Source organism: Pseudochaenichthys georgianus, chromosome 22 (genome assembly GCF_902827115.2).
Source record: "Pseudochaenichthys georgianus chromosome 22, fPseGeo1.2, whole genome shotgun sequence".
NCBI classification, from domain to species: Eukaryota; Metazoa; Chordata; class Actinopteri; order Perciformes; family Channichthyidae; genus Pseudochaenichthys; species Pseudochaenichthys georgianus.
The window spans coordinates 19,332,573-19,353,687 of NC_047524.1; the positions used below are offsets into that span (position 1 = coordinate 19,332,573).

At 40.3% G+C, this 21,115-nt stretch overlaps 1 protein-coding gene and 2 non-coding genes across 5 annotated transcripts in view; all 3 read right to left on the reverse strand.

Annotated features, from left to right (window-relative positions):
* The window catches only part of arhgef10 (Rho guanine nucleotide exchange factor (GEF) 10), a 51,043-nt gene that overhangs the window by 13,632 nt on the left and 16,296 nt on the right, over nt 1-21,115 (reverse strand). For 2 of the 3 annotated variants that reach the window (XM_034111520.1, XM_034111519.1), the window contains exons 9-25: nt 20,545-20,661; nt 19,320-19,431; nt 19,054-19,166; nt 18,876-18,953; nt 18,616-18,795; nt 18,191-18,307; nt 17,713-17,805; nt 16,174-16,344; nt 15,236-15,381; nt 14,462-14,646; nt 9,951-10,066; nt 8,256-8,383; nt 5,420-5,520; nt 4,891-5,012; nt 2,512-2,598; nt 1,496-1,722; nt 903-1,060 (exon numbers count right to left, since the gene is read on the reverse strand). In XM_034111520.1, coding sequence (XP_033967411.1) covers nt 903-1,060; nt 1,496-1,722; nt 2,512-2,598; nt 4,891-5,012; nt 5,420-5,520; nt 8,256-8,383; nt 9,951-10,066; nt 14,462-14,646; nt 15,236-15,381; nt 16,174-16,344; nt 17,713-17,805; nt 18,191-18,307; nt 18,616-18,795; nt 18,876-18,953; nt 19,054-19,166; nt 19,320-19,431; nt 20,545-20,661 — 2,251 coding nt within the window. The remainder of the gene's footprint in view (nt 1-902; nt 1,061-1,495; nt 1,723-2,511; nt 2,599-4,890; nt 5,013-5,419; nt 5,521-8,255; nt 8,384-9,950; nt 10,067-14,461; nt 14,647-15,235; nt 15,382-16,173; nt 16,345-17,712; nt 17,806-18,190; nt 18,308-18,615; nt 18,796-18,875; nt 18,954-19,053; nt 19,167-19,319; nt 19,432-20,544; nt 20,662-21,115) is intronic. The other variant, XM_034111521.1, reaches the window with a different exon arrangement.
* Nucleotides 2,870-2,943, reverse strand: trnai-aau (transfer RNA isoleucine (anticodon AAU)). The gene has a single exon. It is a non-coding gene; the product is annotated as a tRNA-Ile (tRNA).
* trnai-aau (transfer RNA isoleucine (anticodon AAU)) lies at nt 3,396-3,469 on the reverse strand. The gene has a single exon. It is a non-coding gene; the product is annotated as a tRNA-Ile (tRNA).

The following is a 21,115-nucleotide window of genomic DNA, read 5'->3' on the forward strand; positions in this document are numbered from 1 at the left end:
AAAGATAATGATATAAAAAGAACAGCAACATTCAAGCACCCAGGTTAAAGCCATAAGTTATAAAAATAACTGACAAATAAATAATTGAAAAGTGAGAATATTAAACTTTATATCAGGTGGTTGAACAAGAATGTTACGTGACACAGATAAAAGGCTGAGAGAGTGAGAGGAAGACGCTCAGACTGTTTGCACGGCTGCCAGTGCCAAGAAGAGATGGAACAAAACACAGAATAAGAATAACTGTGGGAATAGTGCAGCTCAGATCCTCTCCTCTAATGCGCCTAAGCTCGTCTGGGAGGAAAAAACATGAAGTAGGTCACGGCGAAACAGATTGGCTTCTCCCAGACAACCGAGCAAAGGGGAACAGAACCTCAACACAGAGCAGAGGTGACCCCTGACCCCCTGCTACACACTGAGCCTCTGACTCACACACTCAAAGGCAACCGCAGAGACAGAAACATAGAAGTAAGAGCAATGCACCTATATAACCCAGAATAACCCTTCTCATTTAGTGTTGCAAAAAGTTGTAGCATTGTAACAAGTTCTGCCTGTTATTGGAAGAAGTCATCAGACATGGTGCTGAAGGCTTTTGGTAAACTAGGTCAGTGGGTTTCTAAATGTAACCAAGTCAGCAACAGGGCTCCTATGCATGTTCCTGGCCAATTATGGGTCAGGTTTCAAAACTCAGGGCTGGTGCTAACACTGTCAGCCTACACATTTGTCAAACCAAATCTAATGAACTCAGTGAATGCATTTCTGTTTCCTATAACACCAGTGATTTATCCCTGTAATCGCTCCAGTTACAGCCATTTAAGAGACAAACAAACATTACAAAGGCAGAATGCTGAGGCTATAGCAGAGGAGATACACAAATTGAGCCCCTCCTCGACTGAAACACCCACCTTGTGATCTGGAGTAGACGGCCACAGAGCCGCTGACCAGGCCGACGTACAGACAGTGTTTCTTATACACTAGGCTGGTGACGGTGGACTTGTCCGGGGTGAAAAAATGCTGCAGGCGCACTTTCTTTGATCGCTGGCTGCTTTTATACACAATGATACTGAAGGAGAAAGGACATGCAATTAGATCCAACTTACAACAGTGTGCTTCTTTAAAGATACATCTATGTCAACTATAACAATCTGGTAGTAGCTGCAGTTAAAGAGATTTAAGAGACCGTGTTTGACACTTTGAATGATTACATTTAATTAAATCTATTCTTTTGCTGAAACAAGTTCAATGTTTTAGAGATGCTTTTGGGGGCTTTTTCTGATGTTTTCTCTGACGTTCCCTGAAGCTGGTTTGTAAAAGTATTACCCACAGTAAAGTTTGGGGCAACATAGAAGAAACTCTTGAAAATGCATTTGTTTTTCATCCTTTCATTCCCCATGTATACATGCATAAATACAACCTGACATTGGATGGATCATTGAAACACTTGCTGTATCTTTTATACATTCAAATACATTAAAGGCACACTGTCTATGTTCTGTACCTGCCCTCTTCCATGCCCAGACAGACACTGGGGGAGTCACTGGCCTTCGCTGCAGGGACACAGTTCTTTTCTGTAACCTTCTCTCCGTTCTCCTGAGGCTGCTCAGCAGGGACGAAGGTCATGCAGAGGATACGGGACTCCACGTTGAAACACTCAGTCACCTTAGGGTTGGAGCTCTGCATGGCCACGATGGATATCTGGCCCATCTGGTTGGTGCAACTCGCAACCTGAACACAAATGAAAAGCCTTTTGTTTTGTCTGTCCCAGCGAGACCCAGCACAGTATTAGCACCAAACATCAGAAATAGACATGCGACTGAAGTACTTAAAGTACGTAAAAAATGTATATATAATTACAACATACGATTATGTTGAAAACAATATTTAATATCTCGGTTTAACATCTTTCTGATAGAGTTTATATTGGACCTCACCATGAAAATAACCAGCTAGAGAAATGTCTAAATCTTTAACAAACCCAAGGTTTTCCCTGATGGTGTAAAACACGGCATTAGCAGTGATGACCACAGTTATGACAGTCCGTTTATTTTGCTTATAAACTTAGGTAATGAAGCAATTATAGTGAAACCAAGGTTATTTCTCCAAGGGGACATTTTAGATGAAAAACAGCAAAAACGCATTCAAACAAAATCTGACAAAGCTAACACACTACAGTGAAAAACTGCTCTCAGCCAAAACTAAGAGCCACACTCAAGTGGTTAAACCTAAATAATCTAGGGTGCTGAAAATAAGAGGACAGCGATACCATTTGCCAATGAACAGTTGTTAAATCCACTTAACACACTTAACTAAACCCTTAAATCCAAAACTCCAATTTCAGGGGTGAGGCCCATGAACGTATATTAGCAGAACTACTAATGTTATTTCCCTCTGGATGGAAGAAGCCCATACTTTTGTAGGTAACCACTATAAATGCTGAAATAAACTCTTTAATGTATGTAATTGTTGGCTACTACAGTGTTTGTTTTACTGAACAAAGAAGGGAAAATGTCTCACCCAAACACAGCCATGGCCCACGACCGGAGTATCAGCTGTGCTCTCTGTGTTGATGTGGGGCTCTGGATTATGAACGGCACATTCCACCTGTCACACAACATGAAGACAGGTCAGACGAGTAAGTCATAATGTAGGAATTCACAGGATAGAGAAAACAGGTGTCCGGTTGTTCTTTATTGGTGTCTATATAAATGTTAAGCCTCTGTAGCAACCCTATTTTGTTAGACATCTACTAAGGGACAGCGACAGTCCAAATGATTGCCACATTTCCAGTCAAAGTCCACCAACATGGGTCAAATCAACTACATGGCAATGTTAGTGCTGTTATCTGATACTTGTTACTAGTCTAAAATCAGAATGGCCAGTACGGGTATCGAACCCGCGACCTTCGCGTTATTAGCACGACGCTCTAACCAACTGAGCTAACCGGCCTGAAAACTGACTTATGGTATTGTCAGGGCTGCTGACAGAATGTGACCCTTGTACCACCACAAATCACTGTCATGTCTATTTTCAGACAATTCATAAATAATGTCCATGAACTTTTGCTGTTACAGATAACCCTGTTTGCAGTCAAATGCTCACAAAAACTATTTGAAACAAATACCTGCATCCACCCATTTAAAACTATACAAAGAAACATTAGAAATTGTTTGTAAGGATTACCATGTTTCCTTGTTTGTTAGTGTTCATGACATTTGTGGAAGGATGTATGCATGCAGGGGAAGAGCTATTCAATTCTTTCTGGCTGATATCACAATATCGGACACACATTCATATTTTTTGCATTATTGTACTGTCACATTGTTTATCTGATTAGCTTTACATTACCTACGTCAAAGTTTGAAGTTCTGTTTCAAACTGAGCTAAATTGTCATAATTATTGGCCAGTACGGGTATCGAACCCGCGACCTTCGCGTTATTAGCACGACGCTCTAACCAACTGAGCTAACCGGCCAACTTACAATGACTATATGGCATGCTTTCACAAAGATGGTAGGTAGGTATATATATATATATATATATATATATATATAATACTGAGTTTAATAATAGGGAAGAGATGGAGTTAAGTACACAGAGACTCACAAAATGCAATCACACACTTACACGCAACAAAAGCTGAGACAGAGACACTCAGACAGCTGATTTACAACAACATTTATACTGATGACCTTCTGTTGACCACAGTTGAGGCCTGTTGAGAGGCGGAACAAATATGGCTGCTGGATTCCAACTAGGGCACCCCTCCAATACACGAGACTCAAATAAACAAATTCAAAGAAGTCCCAAATTGCAGTCAAACAATCACAAGTAGACAAAAATAAGCAAGCCATTTATATTTGAACCCATTCCTTAGTGAACTGAGAGGAGTGAAAGACATTAAAATGATTAAAAGGTCCTGTTAAGTACTATACAATGTTTAGGAAGGGCCTCAGAGTGACATCAATTATTCTAAATGACTCATGATGTTAACATTGTGTTGTCCATTCCACAAATCAGTGTAATAAAAACCAATATCATTTAATGGTGACATTGCTATTAGCTTGTTTCCTGTGTTTCTAGTCGGTGGATCATGCCCCGATGGCATCACACTGTAACCAACTGAAATGCTGGCCATCATACATTTTTAAGCCTTTTAAAAAGGATGATAACTGATCAGACACTGCTAGTAGACATAATCCATTAAATATTGTAAAGACATGCAGTTTGGTATTTAGGACACAGTCACACACACATGACTGAGATAAGAACATTCGGACAGTTGATTTGAGATTACATTTATACTGATGACCTCTTTTTTCCTACACTAGAGGCCTGTATATGTTGGTAGCTGCTTTATTCAAACTATGGTAACCTTCCAAATGCAAATGACAACATGGACTCAAACACAGTGTATCCAACTCCATTCCACAAATCGGTTGAATAAAGGAATGTAAAACCATTAAATGATACACATTTTAGAAATCATTAGTTGAATATGCTTATTCCTTGGTTTTTAGGAAGTGACTTGAAACAAATGTGATATATAAAATGGAAAAGGTCATTTGGTATGTCATTGTGGTTAATCTATTAACAGGCAGTGTTATAATATGAGCATTAACCATACTGTTGTCGGACCTTGGCATTGAATTGACCAGCCACTATGTATATTGGAGGTTACTACATTGGACTTAATATTGGCAATGGCCTAATTCAAACTGACCGTGCTTTCCAATCAGCAGACAATATATCCATAAAGTTATTGTGGCTTGTTAGTGTATCAAACTCACAACCTTGTTTCTTTGAGGACCATGATATAACCTACTGAGCTGACCGGCTGGTTGACTGTTTGTTGCTTTCACCTAAGAAAGCTACACGAAAATCAAAATGTCTCACCTTGAACTCCTGCAGCTTTGACATGACCACAGGCATTTGCCGAAGCAAAAGAGGGTGTTTCTGCTTTTTGATCTGATTCCCATCTTCCTCGGCGAAGAACCATCCCTGCAGGTTGTCCTCCTCTGATGTAACACACAAATACACACACAATTAGCACGTGATCTGATGTACAGTAAGTGTTTTTTAACCACAACAAGTCATCTGCCTTGTTTTTTAACCACAATGTATCTGCCTTCAGAATAAAAGACTCAGAAATCACATTAAACAAATATCAACTTATAACTAGTTTTAAACATTGTTTGGTGCTGATTTGAATTCACTAGATTTGGTCATAATATGTGGATGACCTAACAACCATTAGCCAATAATGTTTAACTGTAGTCACTTGAAAAATCATACGCAATGAAATAAAGAGATACATATACCAAAAAGTCAAGAAAGTAAACAGATACATTTTATAAATGCATGTATACACAATTAAAATGAAATAAAACAATGGTAGAACTGAGACAATGTTGTTGTTCTGTACCTAGAGCCAGCTTAGCCATCTGCAGGTTGCTGATCCATGACTGTTTGATGGCCGGGCTGAGGGTGTTGAACACGGCACTGAAGTAAGTGGGTTTACCCAACCTGCCAATAGAGAGGACAAAACAAAAACACTAGATTAGAAAGTTGAAAGAAAGTTACACACTCTCACAGTGTTATATGTATATTATCACAAAATATGATCAATGTGCTTCATAGGATATTTTGTGAAATGTTTTTCAATGTCCACCTAGATTTACTGCACATATTTAGTATGTAAATAAATAAATATAAAGCTCTATGTGATAACTCAGCACAACAGCCACACACTGGACAGGAGTTCAGAATTCAAAACTAATAGCAACAATGTTTTCATAATGTTTAGTTAAATACAACATTTTTCTCAATGCCTTGTAAGTGCAATTACATATTAAAATAGGTATTTTGAAGTTAAGAACAGTGGACATTTTTTTTGTAACTACATATAAGTCCTCACATACAGCTAAAAAAAAGAAAAAGTACTTTCATTAACCAGACAGTGTTTTTAAACCAAACATGACAGATGCTTTAATAAAAGGATACTAAATGATGAGTTTAGTGCAATATGTGTCGACTCTTTAGCAACCAAAGGGCCTTCTTTGCTTAAATATTTCTTTAGGTGGTCATGGCGTCTAACAAGTGACATGTAATGTAATGTTAACTTCTGAATATCTAAACATATACACCAGTACAGTGCTTAGTATCTGTTACAGAAAAATATCCATCATGAACAAATGAAAGGGCTCTATCTGGGTTGAATACCAGCCACGGGGGAAATGATTCTGTCCATTCAATACTGACTGACTAGACCTACTGTGACACAAATCAATGTCAATTATCGCTCCTATCAGCAGCTCATGTGTGCGTGTGTGTGTGTGTGTGTGTGTGTGTGTGTGTGTGTGTGTGTGTGTGTGTGTGTCAGATATGCATCTCTACTGCCACTGACTGGTGCTGAGAAGTGTTGTGTGTGTTTTGAGATTTGAGAGACCAGGGGCCTCATTTCTAAAGGGATATACGCTCAAAAAATGGCGTACGCCAGTTTCTACGCAATGTTTGCGATTTATAAAATATTAACTTGACGGGAAAACGTGCGGTCCTCCACGCAAACTCTAACCCATGCATACGCACTAATTACAAACACGGGAGAGACGAGAAACTGCGACACCGTTGGCAGAAGGAAGAATGGAGAGAAATATGTGGAAATAATACCATAAATAAAATGTTACCTCTCATTTATCATATATGAAGAATTCATTTTCAAACATTGATTAAAGCCAATCTTAAAATTATTAAACAAACGCCTGTTTGCGACTCCTCAGTGCACACAAAAACATAACTTAGAGAAATAAATAAATACGGATATGCTATTTAAAACCACCTCGAATAGGTTGTGTTAATGTTATGAAATGTTTTCTCATAAATGATGCGGTAAGCAGGAGGACAGAATTACGTCTAAACTGACGCCGTTTTGCATTTCTATAGGTTAGCTACGAGCATGGTTTTATATACTATCATGTTTAATCGTGTTTTATGCCGTTTGCCAAGACTTGATAAGTCGCTCGTAAAACACAGGAGGTATGGGAACACCATATGTGGTCAATTGTACAGCAAATATTTATAACACAACACATTGGTTGTATTTCCTTTAACTGGTGGATATAGAGTTGCTGGGGGGGGGGGGGAGACGCTGCTGATCGACAGCTGGGACACAAACCACCAAATACAAAAACATAATTCAGATCTAGTCGTCATGACTCCACTCCGGAGGGATTCGCCGATCATTTCTTACAGTTTCTCATCAGGGGGGTCTCCTGTCCCCGGTACAAACACACTGCCTGAGGAAGACTATGTGTATTTTTTTTGTCATGAACCTTTTTCGGACCACTTATTTATTTATTTTGGTGACGATCCGACCTCCATGCTGCTACTCTGGTTCAAACGGCATCAACCAAACAATATGATTTATCTCGACCTCCCCAAAATAACCAAACTCTGACACGGTGTGAGATGTCTTTTTTAGCTGTTCTGTCATCATTTCCTGCTATCTTCTTCATAAAGTCAGTCAGAATGAATGAATGGGCGTTTCTTTGACTATTTATAGGCAAATATGGGCGTTACGTGAAGCCCGCAAAAGCTGCACCGCATTTCGAGTCGATTGTGATTTATAAAGGGAAACCGGCGTAGGAAGTGCTGTACGCACTTTCCTCGCCGGTACGCAATGTTTGGTGAATCGGTGAAAAATGTCGGAACATTTCTGTACCTATTTTTTGGATTTCTACTACGTAAGCAACCTTCCCACGTGAATCCTACGCACGGCGTTATACACGAGGCCCCAGGGGAGGAAGGAGTGAGGCACAGCTGTGTTTCCAAACATACCCGAGGATAATCTCAGCAGCTAAATGCAGCAGGGATGAGGGATGGAGAGCGGAAGTTAAGAAAAGAAAGAGTGTGTGAAAATGCCAATGAAGGATGTACTCATAAGGGACCACTTCCAGACTATAATAGTGTGTGTAAATGTGTGACATGGTCAGAACCAGCTGCAGCGCTGAGCATCCTTTGGCTTAAAAACACTGATGCACATTTCCTCCTCTGAGATTAGCGCCTCAGATTAGAGCTGGTGGAGAAGCTTGTTTATCCACATATTCACATGTGCTCTAATACTCATAAAGCTTTGGGCGCACAGGGCAGCTGGAAGGCATTCAGAAGGATGAAAGGGGATTGTGGTCAAATCAAGGAAAAACAAGACTATGTTGGAGACTGTTCAAATGTAAGAGTTGTGTATGTGTGTGTAGAAAACAAACTTGTCATGTTTTCCGGGCAGCTGGAGTTGGATCCTACAACGGTCAGCTGCTCTGATCTCCTCCTCCTTCTTCAGTATCAGCCTCTGGAGACCTGACACCCAATCCTGGGCCACTGTGGGGTTTACATTCTGTACACAGGAGGAAACAAGAGATGAGGGAATGAGAAGGAGAAAGAGGGTAACTAATGGGAAGTGAGTGGGAGAGAAAGGAAGGCTTATTGTTGGCACAACAATGGGAATAGGATTAGGATAACATTACAGTTATTTACATTGGGGATACTAACATCAAAAAACACGTCACAGCAATGAAATACAATACATCACACACACACTTGTGAAGATGACAGGTGTGGCCTTCTGTATGTAAATGGTATTGTGCTTGTATACTTCTCTTGCAAATCAGTGTAGGCTACTTTATAAACTGTAGAGGGATCAGTAGTTGCCTTAAAAGAATACTCCAATTACTCATACAGGAAGAAAAGGCTTGAAAAAAGAGGGGGGTATAGATCAATTTAACAATGGCGGAGTAATAGATCGACAAATGGTCATTGTGTGGGTGACGTTTTCCTTTACAGTGCCATCACACATTTGTCTTGATCTTTCAATACATGGTTCCTAACTGTATGAAAGGCATTTTATTAAACATGTTAACAGTTGTCTGTTAGCATCCTTTACGTTAGGACATGTAGTGAAAAATGTTTGGCAGCTCAGTCCTGCTTCTTTTTTTCCGCTTCAATCTCTCCCTCCCTCCATCTCTGGGACACACGTCTCCGAGAGCCTCTCTGTTTCTCTGCCTCTGACAGGCCGACCACTGCAGCACAAACACATCTCACACACACTCATGCAAACTAAAACACTATCCCAACTGCACAGAAAAACGTGTGTGTGTGTGTGTTATCTTTGTGTGTGTGTGGCCACATGATATGACAGGCTTGAATGTTGCAAATTAAGTCATAAGAGACTCGCAGTGTTCCCGAGAAGAATTGCCCACGCCGGCACATTCCTCAGTTTAAACATTACATGCCTTCATAAGAGCCCAGCCCTTAAGCATCTGAGGAAACATGATCCTGAAGTTCACTGGGGGAACATTTGTCTATGTCAACTCTTGGCAAACTTCCAATAATATTAATAGACACAATATAACTATTCAACTCATATTCCTTTGAAATATGACCAAAAACAAGTAGTCACAACAAAGCTAAATGTATGTGTGATAAGGTTTTTTTTATTTCTGATGACCTTTTAATATGTATTCCCTTTCAGATATAATAAACTGATGACATTTCATTTTGATTTGCACTTAATATATAATATATATATATATAATAGAATATATATTTTTTGGAAATATTATTTAACCTTATATGTTATTGCATATATTTCATCTTTTTTTAACACCTGAATGTCCAAACCAGGGTCCAAGGTTTGTTTATTTGTTACATTTAATACATTTCCTGGACCAAAGGAGGTAGGTAAAAAGGTTACTCCTGTTACTTTTGGGTATTGTCTTCCATTTCAACTTTTGTTATGTCTGATAATATGTCATATCAGTACTGAAATGTTTTGGCGAATACATAAAGCACTAATTTTGTTTTTAAGAGTGCTATATAAATAAAGTTGATGTTATTATTATTATAGAGCTGTGTTGAGTTGAACTGATGTGACTTCAACTCACAGCTTGTGTTCAGTACAGTACCTGGTAGTTTCCTTTGAGGCTGCTGATCATGGTGGAGATCTGGTTCACCAGACTGAGGTCATGGATCAGGTTCTGCAGATCTTGGTACAACTGACCGGGGCCCATGTACAGCTTATCTATGGAGAACACACACAAAAACATAAACAAATGTTTCACTCATACATAGCAGTGACAACAATCAAGAGGGGTGTTCTAATTTGAGCTAGAAATAATAAAAGCTGCCAGGTAGCAGGGACATTAAGCTGAGACCTCAAAAGCTGATGTCACCTTTACAGAAAGTTAGATAAACAGGCTGCAAAGGGTGAGGCCAGTGTTGTCGGAGAAGCCTTTCAAATTGGACAAAAAGAGAAAATCAATAAAGGACAATCGCTCACAGGGAGCGGTGACAGCTCTGCAAACTTGGCAGTGATTCTCACCGAGTGCTCTCGAGTGTGAGCTTTCAGAGGCAGGACAAATATTCCATTTTGTTTGGGGAATTGCAACATCTAAGTGCAGGAATATTCAAGGTGGAAACGTACCATGGAAAAGAATGGGACATTATGGGGAATTGATGGAAATTCAGTCGCTTAAAAAGACAAATATAGGGGTTATCTGCTAAAGTAGTATAAACCATATCACATGCAGAAAGAAACACCTTTTACCTTGATGTTTTGTATCAAAATGAAAACACTGCTTTTCCTCTCTATCAGACTTGCTTGTTCAGAGCACAGGGGGAAAGCCTGTCAGTTGGAAATAAATGGTCAATGCGAAACGATGGAGGTCATTCGATCAAATGGCTCAATAAACATGCACCGGGCTTTTCCCAATTAAAGCTGAAAAACGTACAGCGTGTATCGGTGAACAAACAGTTAAACCTCATCGGAGTATTTGGCACCAAAATGACTTTGTTTGCTTCTACCATTCTACTCTTCTGCTATTCCCTCCTTCCCTCCTCCTCTTCTTCTTCTACAATAGTCACAGTCTGCCTGGTGCTCCGACTCCATGGCAACGTAGTCCAGTGCTCTACCGAGGATCTCGCTGACTGGGCACACTATGCCTGTTTATCCAAAATCCGTGTTTGTAGGTGGTCTCCGGGAGAAATACTTAGAAATGTCTCCGTCTGAGTTTCTTCACAAGTGGCTGCTCACAGAGACAGAACTTATTTGGTGTCAGCACATATGCATGAGCTCACACATAACCCAGCAGCCCTGCAGTATGAAAGCGTTTTGCATTTCATTGATGTTTTTATGGTCAATTACCTTTTTGTAATCGTGGATCACCTCAAAGACACCATTCATCTTTAGTTCATGATTATTTACTTAAGATCAAATGAAACGTTTATTGTTGGAGTGCACTTCTCCCAGCATGTTTGTTTGTTTTTTTCCATTTGCCTTCTCCAGTGGAGCTGTATGCAATTTGCATGGCTCATCCGTCTCCGTCAGGGGGTGGAATTCAGGTCAGGGCAGAAACGCTGAATAAACCTGTCATGTTTGCTCGATGGTGTGTCATGCTTGGAGCAAGTGCAACTACATCAGTCCATTCCTAGCCAGTATCATATGACAGTGTGCTATCTTAGGACTAGTTAATATAGACATTGTTGAATAAAAGAAACATGATTTAACTACATCTTTTCCAATATTCCTGTGCATGATTTGAGTTTACATCAAACAGTTCTAACAATCAAACAGAGTCTAAGTTCTGCATTCTCCGGTTATTTCCATACCCTGTGACCGGTGTATGATGGGGGCGTGCACTAGCCTTGCAGTACGCTTTTCTCCACCTTCTCTACCACATGTTGCTTATATTATGTCTTTAAATAATAGGACGCTACCAAATTGACCATTCCCACAGACAAACAGGCACTGTGCATCTCGTTTCAACTCGGGTCCAACTTCCTGAATGGCTCTTTGTGAGAGTGCCAAATGCCCCTAGTTTTTTTCTTTCAAAACCGACCCAGCCGTATCAGAGGAAACACGGCAGTCATCCCAGCGATTACACACTTCCTAAAAACAAACAATTTATCTACAAATGACATACTGACTGAAAGCAGCAGGAGAATTAGATGATCTGACAGCACGGTGGTCTGATTGCTATACAGAGTAGAGAAGAGTTAAATAAGCAGAGAGACACCAGAGGGATGACGTCATGAGAGGCTTCTCATTGTCTTCTAGCAGACTGGTCAACAAGCTGCTTTTGGCATCCCACGGTTGACTCAGAAAAACAATTGTTTCCACTTGTCAAAAATTCCTGGACATTGCACACATTCGTATGCACATTCATATTCCCAGAGACACACACAGGGCTAAAGTTGGTTGGGGGAAATCAGAGCAAGGGGACTGAATAAAGGTCAGCAAGCTAGTCTGTCAAGTATATTTAACAGCTCTGCTCAAAGACACTTTTTATAGAACTATGGCCAAATCAATTCAGATCAAATTCAACTTCACCTTATCTAATGACCCATATGGCCTTCTTCAGGCCTATAAGGAGAGTGTGAATGCACTTGTATCATCACATCGGGTTAAGATGCCCTTTGCAGCCCTAAGCCCCTATAGTCAGAGCAGATGTTATTCAGGTCTGTCTGTGCCATCTGTAAAGAGCTCAGGGAGTTATCAGAGGGAGACAGGTGGCCTGGCAGGAGATGGGTGCAATAGAGAGTGCATCAAATGTAGCTTAAGTGGAAATTAAGGGAATAAAAGGCTGAAACTTTTTAGGGCTGCGGAAGAGTGAGAAAGTGTGGAAATTCAGCATAGCAGGTGGACAGTATGCCAAAACACCTAAGAAATATCAGTGTTTTTTCAAAAAGATAAATCTGACTGGCTGCAAGAAACTGAACATGTTGTAACTGTAATGCCGAGGGGGGGAGTGATGGTGAGAGAGAGGGCAGTGAGGTTCTCCGTGGTAGTCATTCCAGCCCACGAGCATTGGCCACAGACGGAGTGATCCTTTGACCTCAGCTTGAACGCATACCACCTTTGACAGAGATAACACAGCATCAAAGCACTCATCCAGCCCAGCAGTGTGAACTGCTAACATTACCTCGGCACAAGCACATACACCCCAAAATAAATCGACATCCTTAGCATAACAACTGCAATGCTGTGACCACTCAAATATATATTTTGGATATGTCTCATTGAAGTCAGATCTTGGCTTTTTAAAGTGGCTGAGCTGCTGTTGGTGACGGGGAAACACAGGGGGAACACAGTGGAAACACAGTGGAAACACAGGGGAAACACAGTGGAAAGACAGTGGAAACACAGGGGAAACACAGGGGAAACACAGTGGAAACACAGGGGAAACACAGGGGAAACACAGTGGAAACACAGGGGAAACACAGTGGAAACACAGTGGAAACACAGGGGAAACACAGTGGAAACACAGGGGAAACACAGTGGAAACACAGGGGAAACACAGTGGAAAGACAGTGGAAACACAGGGGAAACACAGGGGAAACACAGTGGAAACACAGGGGAAACACAGTGGAAACACAGGGGAAACACAGTGGAAAGACAGTGGAAACACAGGGGAAACACAGGGGAAACACAGGGGAAACACAGTGGAAACACAGGGGAAACACAGTGGAAACACAGTGGAAACACAGGGGAAACACAGTGGAAACACAGGGGAAACACAGTGGAAACACAGGGGAAACACAGTGGAAAGACAGTGGAAACACAGGGGAAACACAGGGGAAACACAGTGGAAACACAGGGGAAACACAGTGGAAACACAGGGGAAACACAGGGGAAAGACTGAAATCATTGCAGTCAGCAGCCAGCAGACCAGAGGATCCCAGAAGGAAATAATTCACATTCAGGCTGGACTGGATGGAGTGCGGGTCTGACACCATTTCTAAACATGGCTGTGAATGTCTGGTTAGAAACAACTAACTCTGTATTAGAATCATGTAGTGAAATTACTACAGTTTTTGCAAGTAATATTGATAATTATAGCCCTGATAGAGCTTTACTTAAACACCCAGAGAAAATGTCTTAAATCCAGGTTATATAGAGTCCTGGGCTGCAACTAACACTTACTTTTATTAGTTTTAGATTCATGGATAAATTGGTTGGTCTACAAATTGTTCCCTCCAGTTTCTGAAAGTCCAATGTGATGCCCTCAAATATTTTGTTTGTCATTCCAAAATTCAAAGATTTTCTATTCAACATCACAAAATCTCCATATTCGAGAGCTTTAAAACAGCATTTTCTGCCATGTTTGCTCTTCAAATGAATATCAACATATCAATCAAAAATAGTAAGCAATTATTTTTCATGTTGATCGACTCAATGGATTAGCTGGTCAGCTGTTGCAGCTCTAAATGACCATAGATAAATGTATCAACTAGTCATGAAACACAAGCAATTAACCAGCAAGTAGGCTCATATCCCAGAGTCAAATCCCATGGTCTGCTTGACACCGTTAACACCTCACCTAATTAAACTCACTCAACTTAACTGTCACTTTTCCTAACAGAGAAACAGCACCACAGACAGACAGTATAGCTGATTTAACAGAATGTTGGTTCATACTTGGCTTGGCGTTGATGACCACCTTCTCCCCAGAATGAGGTGTTGTGTAGCGGGTATTTTCGGCCATGTCCTCGCTGGATCCAAACTCTAGCACGTCCACGAAGCTCAAAGGCACGCTCCACTTGAGGAGGAACTTCTGGTCAGGGGGGGCATTGCCACTGCTGCTCCCGCTGCCATCCTGACATCTGGACAGAGCCCAAAGAGATGGAGGTCATGAGACAAAAGGGCTCTGGTTCATATTGTTCTTAACATCTTGTTTGTGGACAAAAAATGTCTCTTCTGAAAATGTGTGAGGGGAAAATATGAGTGCAAGAAAAGATGGTGAAGAGGAAAAGAATAACATCAGGGAGGTAGAGAAGGCCAATCTAAGGTAAGATGAAATATATATATATATATGACCAACATGTTACAATTACAGGACAGAAGCTGAAAAGCACAGAAATTGGAATCCCCTAACTTTTTGCTAAATAACACGGTATTTTGGGTCCGACCCAATGAGGGGAAAAGCCAACCTAAGGTTACACTTATTTACTTACCATATTTCTCTATATTTGAGTTTTATTTCATTTCAGTGGATTTTAAGTCCGATTTGATTGTCAGAAAAATCCCGTTACATTAAATATTCCCTAACAAAAGGTGAAAGTGAAAATAAACTATCCGTTTCTAATTCTGTAAAATGGTTAAAAGATTATAGGACAATGCGACCGGAGAGCAGCAGAAGGTGCACATTAAGGTAGACGGTAAGAACAGGTCTGGTTTAGTGGTCACTCTTACCGGATATTGGGCGTGGCACACATGAGGACATCGTTGAGCAGGAAGAGGCGTCGCTCCTTCATTTTGATGATTTCACCACGCTCATTGTAGACCGTCTCCACCATGTCGTCTGAGCGGATCAGGTAGCGGCTGCCGTTACTCAGAAGCTGAAGGATAATGGTAAATATAGTTTAAGAAAATATCCTCTATACAAGCGACAGCAAAAGTTACCATGATTATTCATACATTTTGCAAACTTGGTGACTTCACATTATCAGTTTTGATCTTTCTCTTTGTTTCAGTACCTAGCTAACAACACCACGTTCAGTAAGGTAATGTAAACGATAAAGAGACTCAGAGTCAGAGTGAACCATCTCATTTGATTGGTTCACACAAGAAAAAACAATCCTTTTTTGTTATCTCTGGGTATTGTAACACTCACAAATCAGTCTGGCCAGGAACCTTCGTCTCATGTTATCACACCCTGCCTTCTCCCATGTTTCTCTCATATTCTACTGTACACGTTGGGTACCAGCCTACAGTATGTGGCAGCTATCAACAGTTGCTCTCAGCAATCAAAGGCCATGAGGAACAAAACTCCTCTGCCCAATGCAGATTGTCCTGTAAACACATGCTCCTACACTAAATAACAGAGTGGGTAGCTGCAGATAGACAAATAATTACACCTTTGGGGAAGCTGGTATTGTGTGTGAAGCCATGCGCTAAAAATACGCTATTCAGGCAAAAGAACACTTGAGAGAATGTGAAGCTCAATTGCCTGATGGCCGCCCACACTGGGACGGAGAGAAATGCCATACATAGCCTATGCTAAAATAATCAAAGCTCCGCCAAAAGTGTGCACACTGAGCAATGAGTGAATCAAGAACACAGAGCTACAGCATGATACTGTACATTGAAAACTGCATACGAATGTACGTCAGAGCGGACAGTGAGCAGACCTTGTTGAGGTAGCGCTCGTTCATGGCCTTTGCGATGTGACGGATCTCGCAGCGCTGGTCTGCCTCCCTCTTCTTCTCGTTGAGTTTCTCTGCCAGCGTCTCCAGTTCAGTCAGGGCCATCTGCAGGGGCAGCCGGTCAGCGTGGCCCACTGGGGTGTTCTTCAACATGTCCTGATGAGGAAGCACAGAGGAGTCATGCTGCGGTCTTACACGGCATCCTAACTTGTATTCATGTACCTGTTTTATTCATGTTTTATCGTCTTTGCTTTTTAATGTTTATAATGTGTTTCCGCTGCACTATTTCTTAATGCTCTTAATGTTTATCATTTTTGTAAAGCACTTTGAATTGCCTTGTGGGGAAAGGTGCTATATAAATACACTTGCCTTGCCTTTAGTCAGTCATTGATTAAGTACTGTACATAAAATCTGCACTGTTTGCACAGTAACTTTGACGGCACACGTACATGTAAATATATTTAACAATCCGGAATCAAATACTGCATGTATATATGTTCACTTAATTCATCTCTTATTTTAACAGCTACTTACCTGTATATCATTTTTATTGTATCTTTAATTGAGCTAATCTTGTGTGAATCTGTACTGTCCTGTTTCTCCATCTCATTCTGTTGCTGCTTAAACTCCTGAATTTCCCCACGGAGATTAAGAAAGGTCCATCTTATCTTATCTTATATACACAAAGGACACATCTCAAAGTGCTTTATAACGGTTTCATTCATGAAAAGAAGAAGTCCTTAATCTAAATAATCTTGTCCAACAACATTGAAAGCATACAGTACCATCTCCCACACATCCATGACATATCTATGTAGCACACATGACATGACCTAAGAACCTGTGTGGTCTAAAAACGGCTGTAAAACATGTTCCTCCTTAAAGAAAGCAACCCAGTGTCCTACATTTTCTTATGTTTTCTAGAAGAGACATTCTAATAATCCAGGGCAGGATAAAAAACGATTTGAAGATTTCCACTCAGAGCATTTCCCTCACCTCCTCTCAACGTGTATGGAGCTCCCTCTGCTGTCAAATAATATACTACACTGTCTTCTGTATACTTCAGTTTGGAGCTTGAAAGTAGGACACCGCCTTAATTACGCATGCCGATATTATTTCCATGGCCTAGGGGGAAGTTCAGTCAATATTTGTGAACACGAGCTTCTCTCTCTCAAAGCCACAAACCACAGAAGTAAGTCTCACAGTTGTGATGTAGACAATGAATAGGAAACTGATTGTGTGGACCCACAGGATGTTTGTATATCTTTTTTATTGTAGTGTTTTCAGGTTGCGAAACAAATCTAGTGAGAGTCATTGATGACATTTCAATTAATTGTCTATGAAGCATTTCCAGAATGAATACTTAGATTTAACTGTACATGAGTTTTAGCCCTCTAGTCTTTGGAGTTTGGAAGACAGCTGTTCATGTTTTATAATATGTTTCGACATTATTAGACCATGAGAGAACATTTATATATGTTGACAGAAGGTTAAGTTCATCTATAGAATAAGAATTCATCATACCTGAAGGAGCAGAATGAACTGTGGGAATCTCTGGATAGGTTTCATCATCAGGCCGTACAAAGTCATCCGGTCACTGCTGGTCTCCTGGCGATGCTGTAGGGGAAGATGGGTTAGCATGTGTAGTGAGGAACCGGTCTAAAGATTAAAATCATGAATAAGGCTAATATGCACGCTAGCAAGGTACAGATATGTATTTACCAGGCTAATTCATGTACATATGAGTAGATTTATTTGAGATGTTTTTAAATGAGGAAACAATTCGATATGTCCTGCATTCAATGTTATTGGCTGCAAGATTGTCAGTTTATGAATGGTTTTAACGGTGTCTGTAAAGCTTTTCTGGTAAAATGCACAATACAATTATTTTAAAAGATGTCTATGCAAATACAATGATATGTAACAATATGTATGGCACCGTTTCCACACTGCAAAGTTGTTCAAGTTTTCAATTTGACACATGCATGCGTTTTTCTCAAACCTTGAGGAATTCCAGGAAGCCAGGTTTGGCGGCACACGTCTTCCTAACCACTGCCATTGCAGTGCTGAAGTTGTTCACAAACTCACAGTAGGCATCCAACACCATGGACTTTGAGAACTGTTGAGAAACAAAACGTGTTTCAACACATTGCAGGAACATACTGATACTGTACCAGTTTTGAAAGACAAATGATATCAGCAAATATTCCTAAAATAGGTTTCCTTTGTACAAGTTCTGTTGTTTAATTTGGCATGACAGTAGTGAGGTGATGAGGGCACAGAGCAGACTTCACATAGGTCAAACTGCCCCTCGGATGTCATGCCAGGGTTCAATTCCCGTACAAAAACAAGGAAGTAAAGTAATTATGTTTAACATATTGGTGAACATCTTGGATACAAAGTTTAAGAATAACAGCCTCGGCTTACCGATGCAACAAAGACATCCCCAATCATTTCCAGGCTGTCCCACTCCGCCACTCGGCTCGCCAGGGCAATTTGGAACAGGAAGTGGGACTGCAGGATCTCACGCACACGATAAAAGGTCATCTTCAGTTTCCTGTCGCTCAGCAGCCTCGGCTCAAGTTCTGACAGGGGCTTCTCGTATTGCTGATAAAGCAGACAAGATGAAATGTAAAAACAAAACATATCAAAGTAGATTTGACATCACTGCAGCCACACGTGCATACCTCTAGTATCCTTTTCAGTGCTTCAAGATAGTTCTTCTCACTCTCCAATATAGATTCCAGTATACATCTTCTCACCAGCTGTAAAGAGAAAATACCAAACCATGGCATTGTTTTTATTTAAAAGCAAATTCACACAGAAAAGAGTTACACAAATTGCGATGAAGGGCATGTTCGTTACCTGTTGCTGTGACAGACCCTTGGGGGCTGGACTCAGCACTGGCTCAACATTGAAGCAGTCCACTTCGATGAAGAGTTCAGACTCTTCATCCTCAAAACAGGTCGACTTCCTCTCTGAGAGATTAGGAAAACAGAGCAAGTAAAGGACCTAAAATATATGATTGCAAATTCTGTAGTGAAAAAAAAAGCTGAGTACACTGATTCAACATAACGAGAGAAGAGCTTAACAGCAATAGAGTTTTCTGTTTAAGAAGGAAAATGATATACCATGACAGAATGACTTGGTTTTGATGAAACAGCGTCCCTTCTTCACTGCAGCTTTGGTTTTCTCCAGTCCATCTTTGGTCCCTTCTTTAGCTGCCTTCACCAGCTTTTGCATCTTTGATGAGACAACATACACTGTTATCTATATGGCTAAAGTAACGCAAAGTAATGTAGTCCACAATGAATCATTTCAAACCAAGGTTAAGTTTAGTTTACTGTGTCTAAAGGTATGGTCTAAACAAAGCTATTGAACAGAAATGAGCTACACATGAAGGGAGTAGTGTTAAAGTAGGGATGAAGTTAAAAGGCAGATGGTTTAATACATGTTAACAGGAGAGTGAAGTTGAGGATGATACAGTAAAAGGGACATCTAAAAGTAACAAAGTGTCCGAATACATAATGTTGGAGCTATATATATCTCTTTATATTATTTAAGAGTGTAACATTTATTTTCTTGCTGTTTATAGTGTTTATTATTATCATCATTTATTTATATGTATTCTTAGTTAGTGTCATAAGTTAAAGTAGTTTCTATGCTTTTATTTTGAAGGCATGTTTTGGGCACTGGGTGATTAGAGCACCTGGTGTAATTGTATATATTGGAGACAGGTGGGTGGTGGGAGCCAGAGCACTAGTATGCAAACGGTTTTTTACCAGGGTGTTTCAAGCCACACAAGAGAAAGCCATAGGAAAGGCTTAAGGAAAGAGATATAGGAAAGAGATATAGGAAACCTGTTCATTGTATTTTGTTATAGGAATAAAATGCACAACGGAGAATCTTGTCTGGACCTGGTTCTTTGCCCCTGGTTCTAGTGCCTCAGCGGCTGTATTATTTGAAGTTAATTATCTGTTTTAGTTCTATATGATTTTGGCCGCTACACATCATTCATGTTCTTGTTCTACATTGTAAGAGATACTGTTAATGATACTGTTACAACAGTTTTCAGCTACTTTGAATAACAATCATACATCTCAATATCTGTTTTCTAAGTGTACTTTCACCAACTGTTACATTCAAATATATACTGAGCTTTACAACAACCACCAATGCATACACATGATCTGTATGCAAACCCTTCACCATTACCACCACAAGTCATTCAGGTGAGAGCAGGCTGAAGGTACCGAGTCACTGGGAGACGCACAGAGGGGTTAGCTAGACTGGGAGTTAAGGGTTGGGACTACTTTGTCTAGCGGAGACGGGCGAGGAGAGCCTCAGGTAGTTTACCTTCTGCTCGTGTTTCTGTTTTAACTGCTGCAGCTCTACCGTTCCCACTGTATTTGCCATTAGATCTTTCATCTTTTTCTCATAGTGATCTTTCAAACGAGTCAGATCTTCAGAGAGCTAAACAAAAGCAAAGCAGGCATTATGGTTATGGTTTTGGAAGGACCGTGCGCCCTCCACAACAAATTCACTTTCATTGTAATATACGATGGTTTCTGCTGACCATACTGCTCCAGAAAATGTGCTTTTCCAGAGGGTATGTTCATGGGATCTGTTTTTCTTTCATATATTGGGTCCACTGAAAAATATCAAAATACAGTTGCACAACATACTGGAATATATATATTAAATATCAGCTGGAAACAGTGTTTTAAACCTCTTATCTAAAAGCTAGCTTTACTAGCTAGCTAGATATAGTTGACAAACAAATCTGCCAATGACAGTTTTAATTCTAGCCAACAAAATCACAGATCAGGAAATATAATAATGTGTAAGTGCCAGTTTCTGAGAGTTGTCACGACCACATTATCACAAAATTGTTTCCCCCCCTTCATTTTGACAAACTCAACAATGG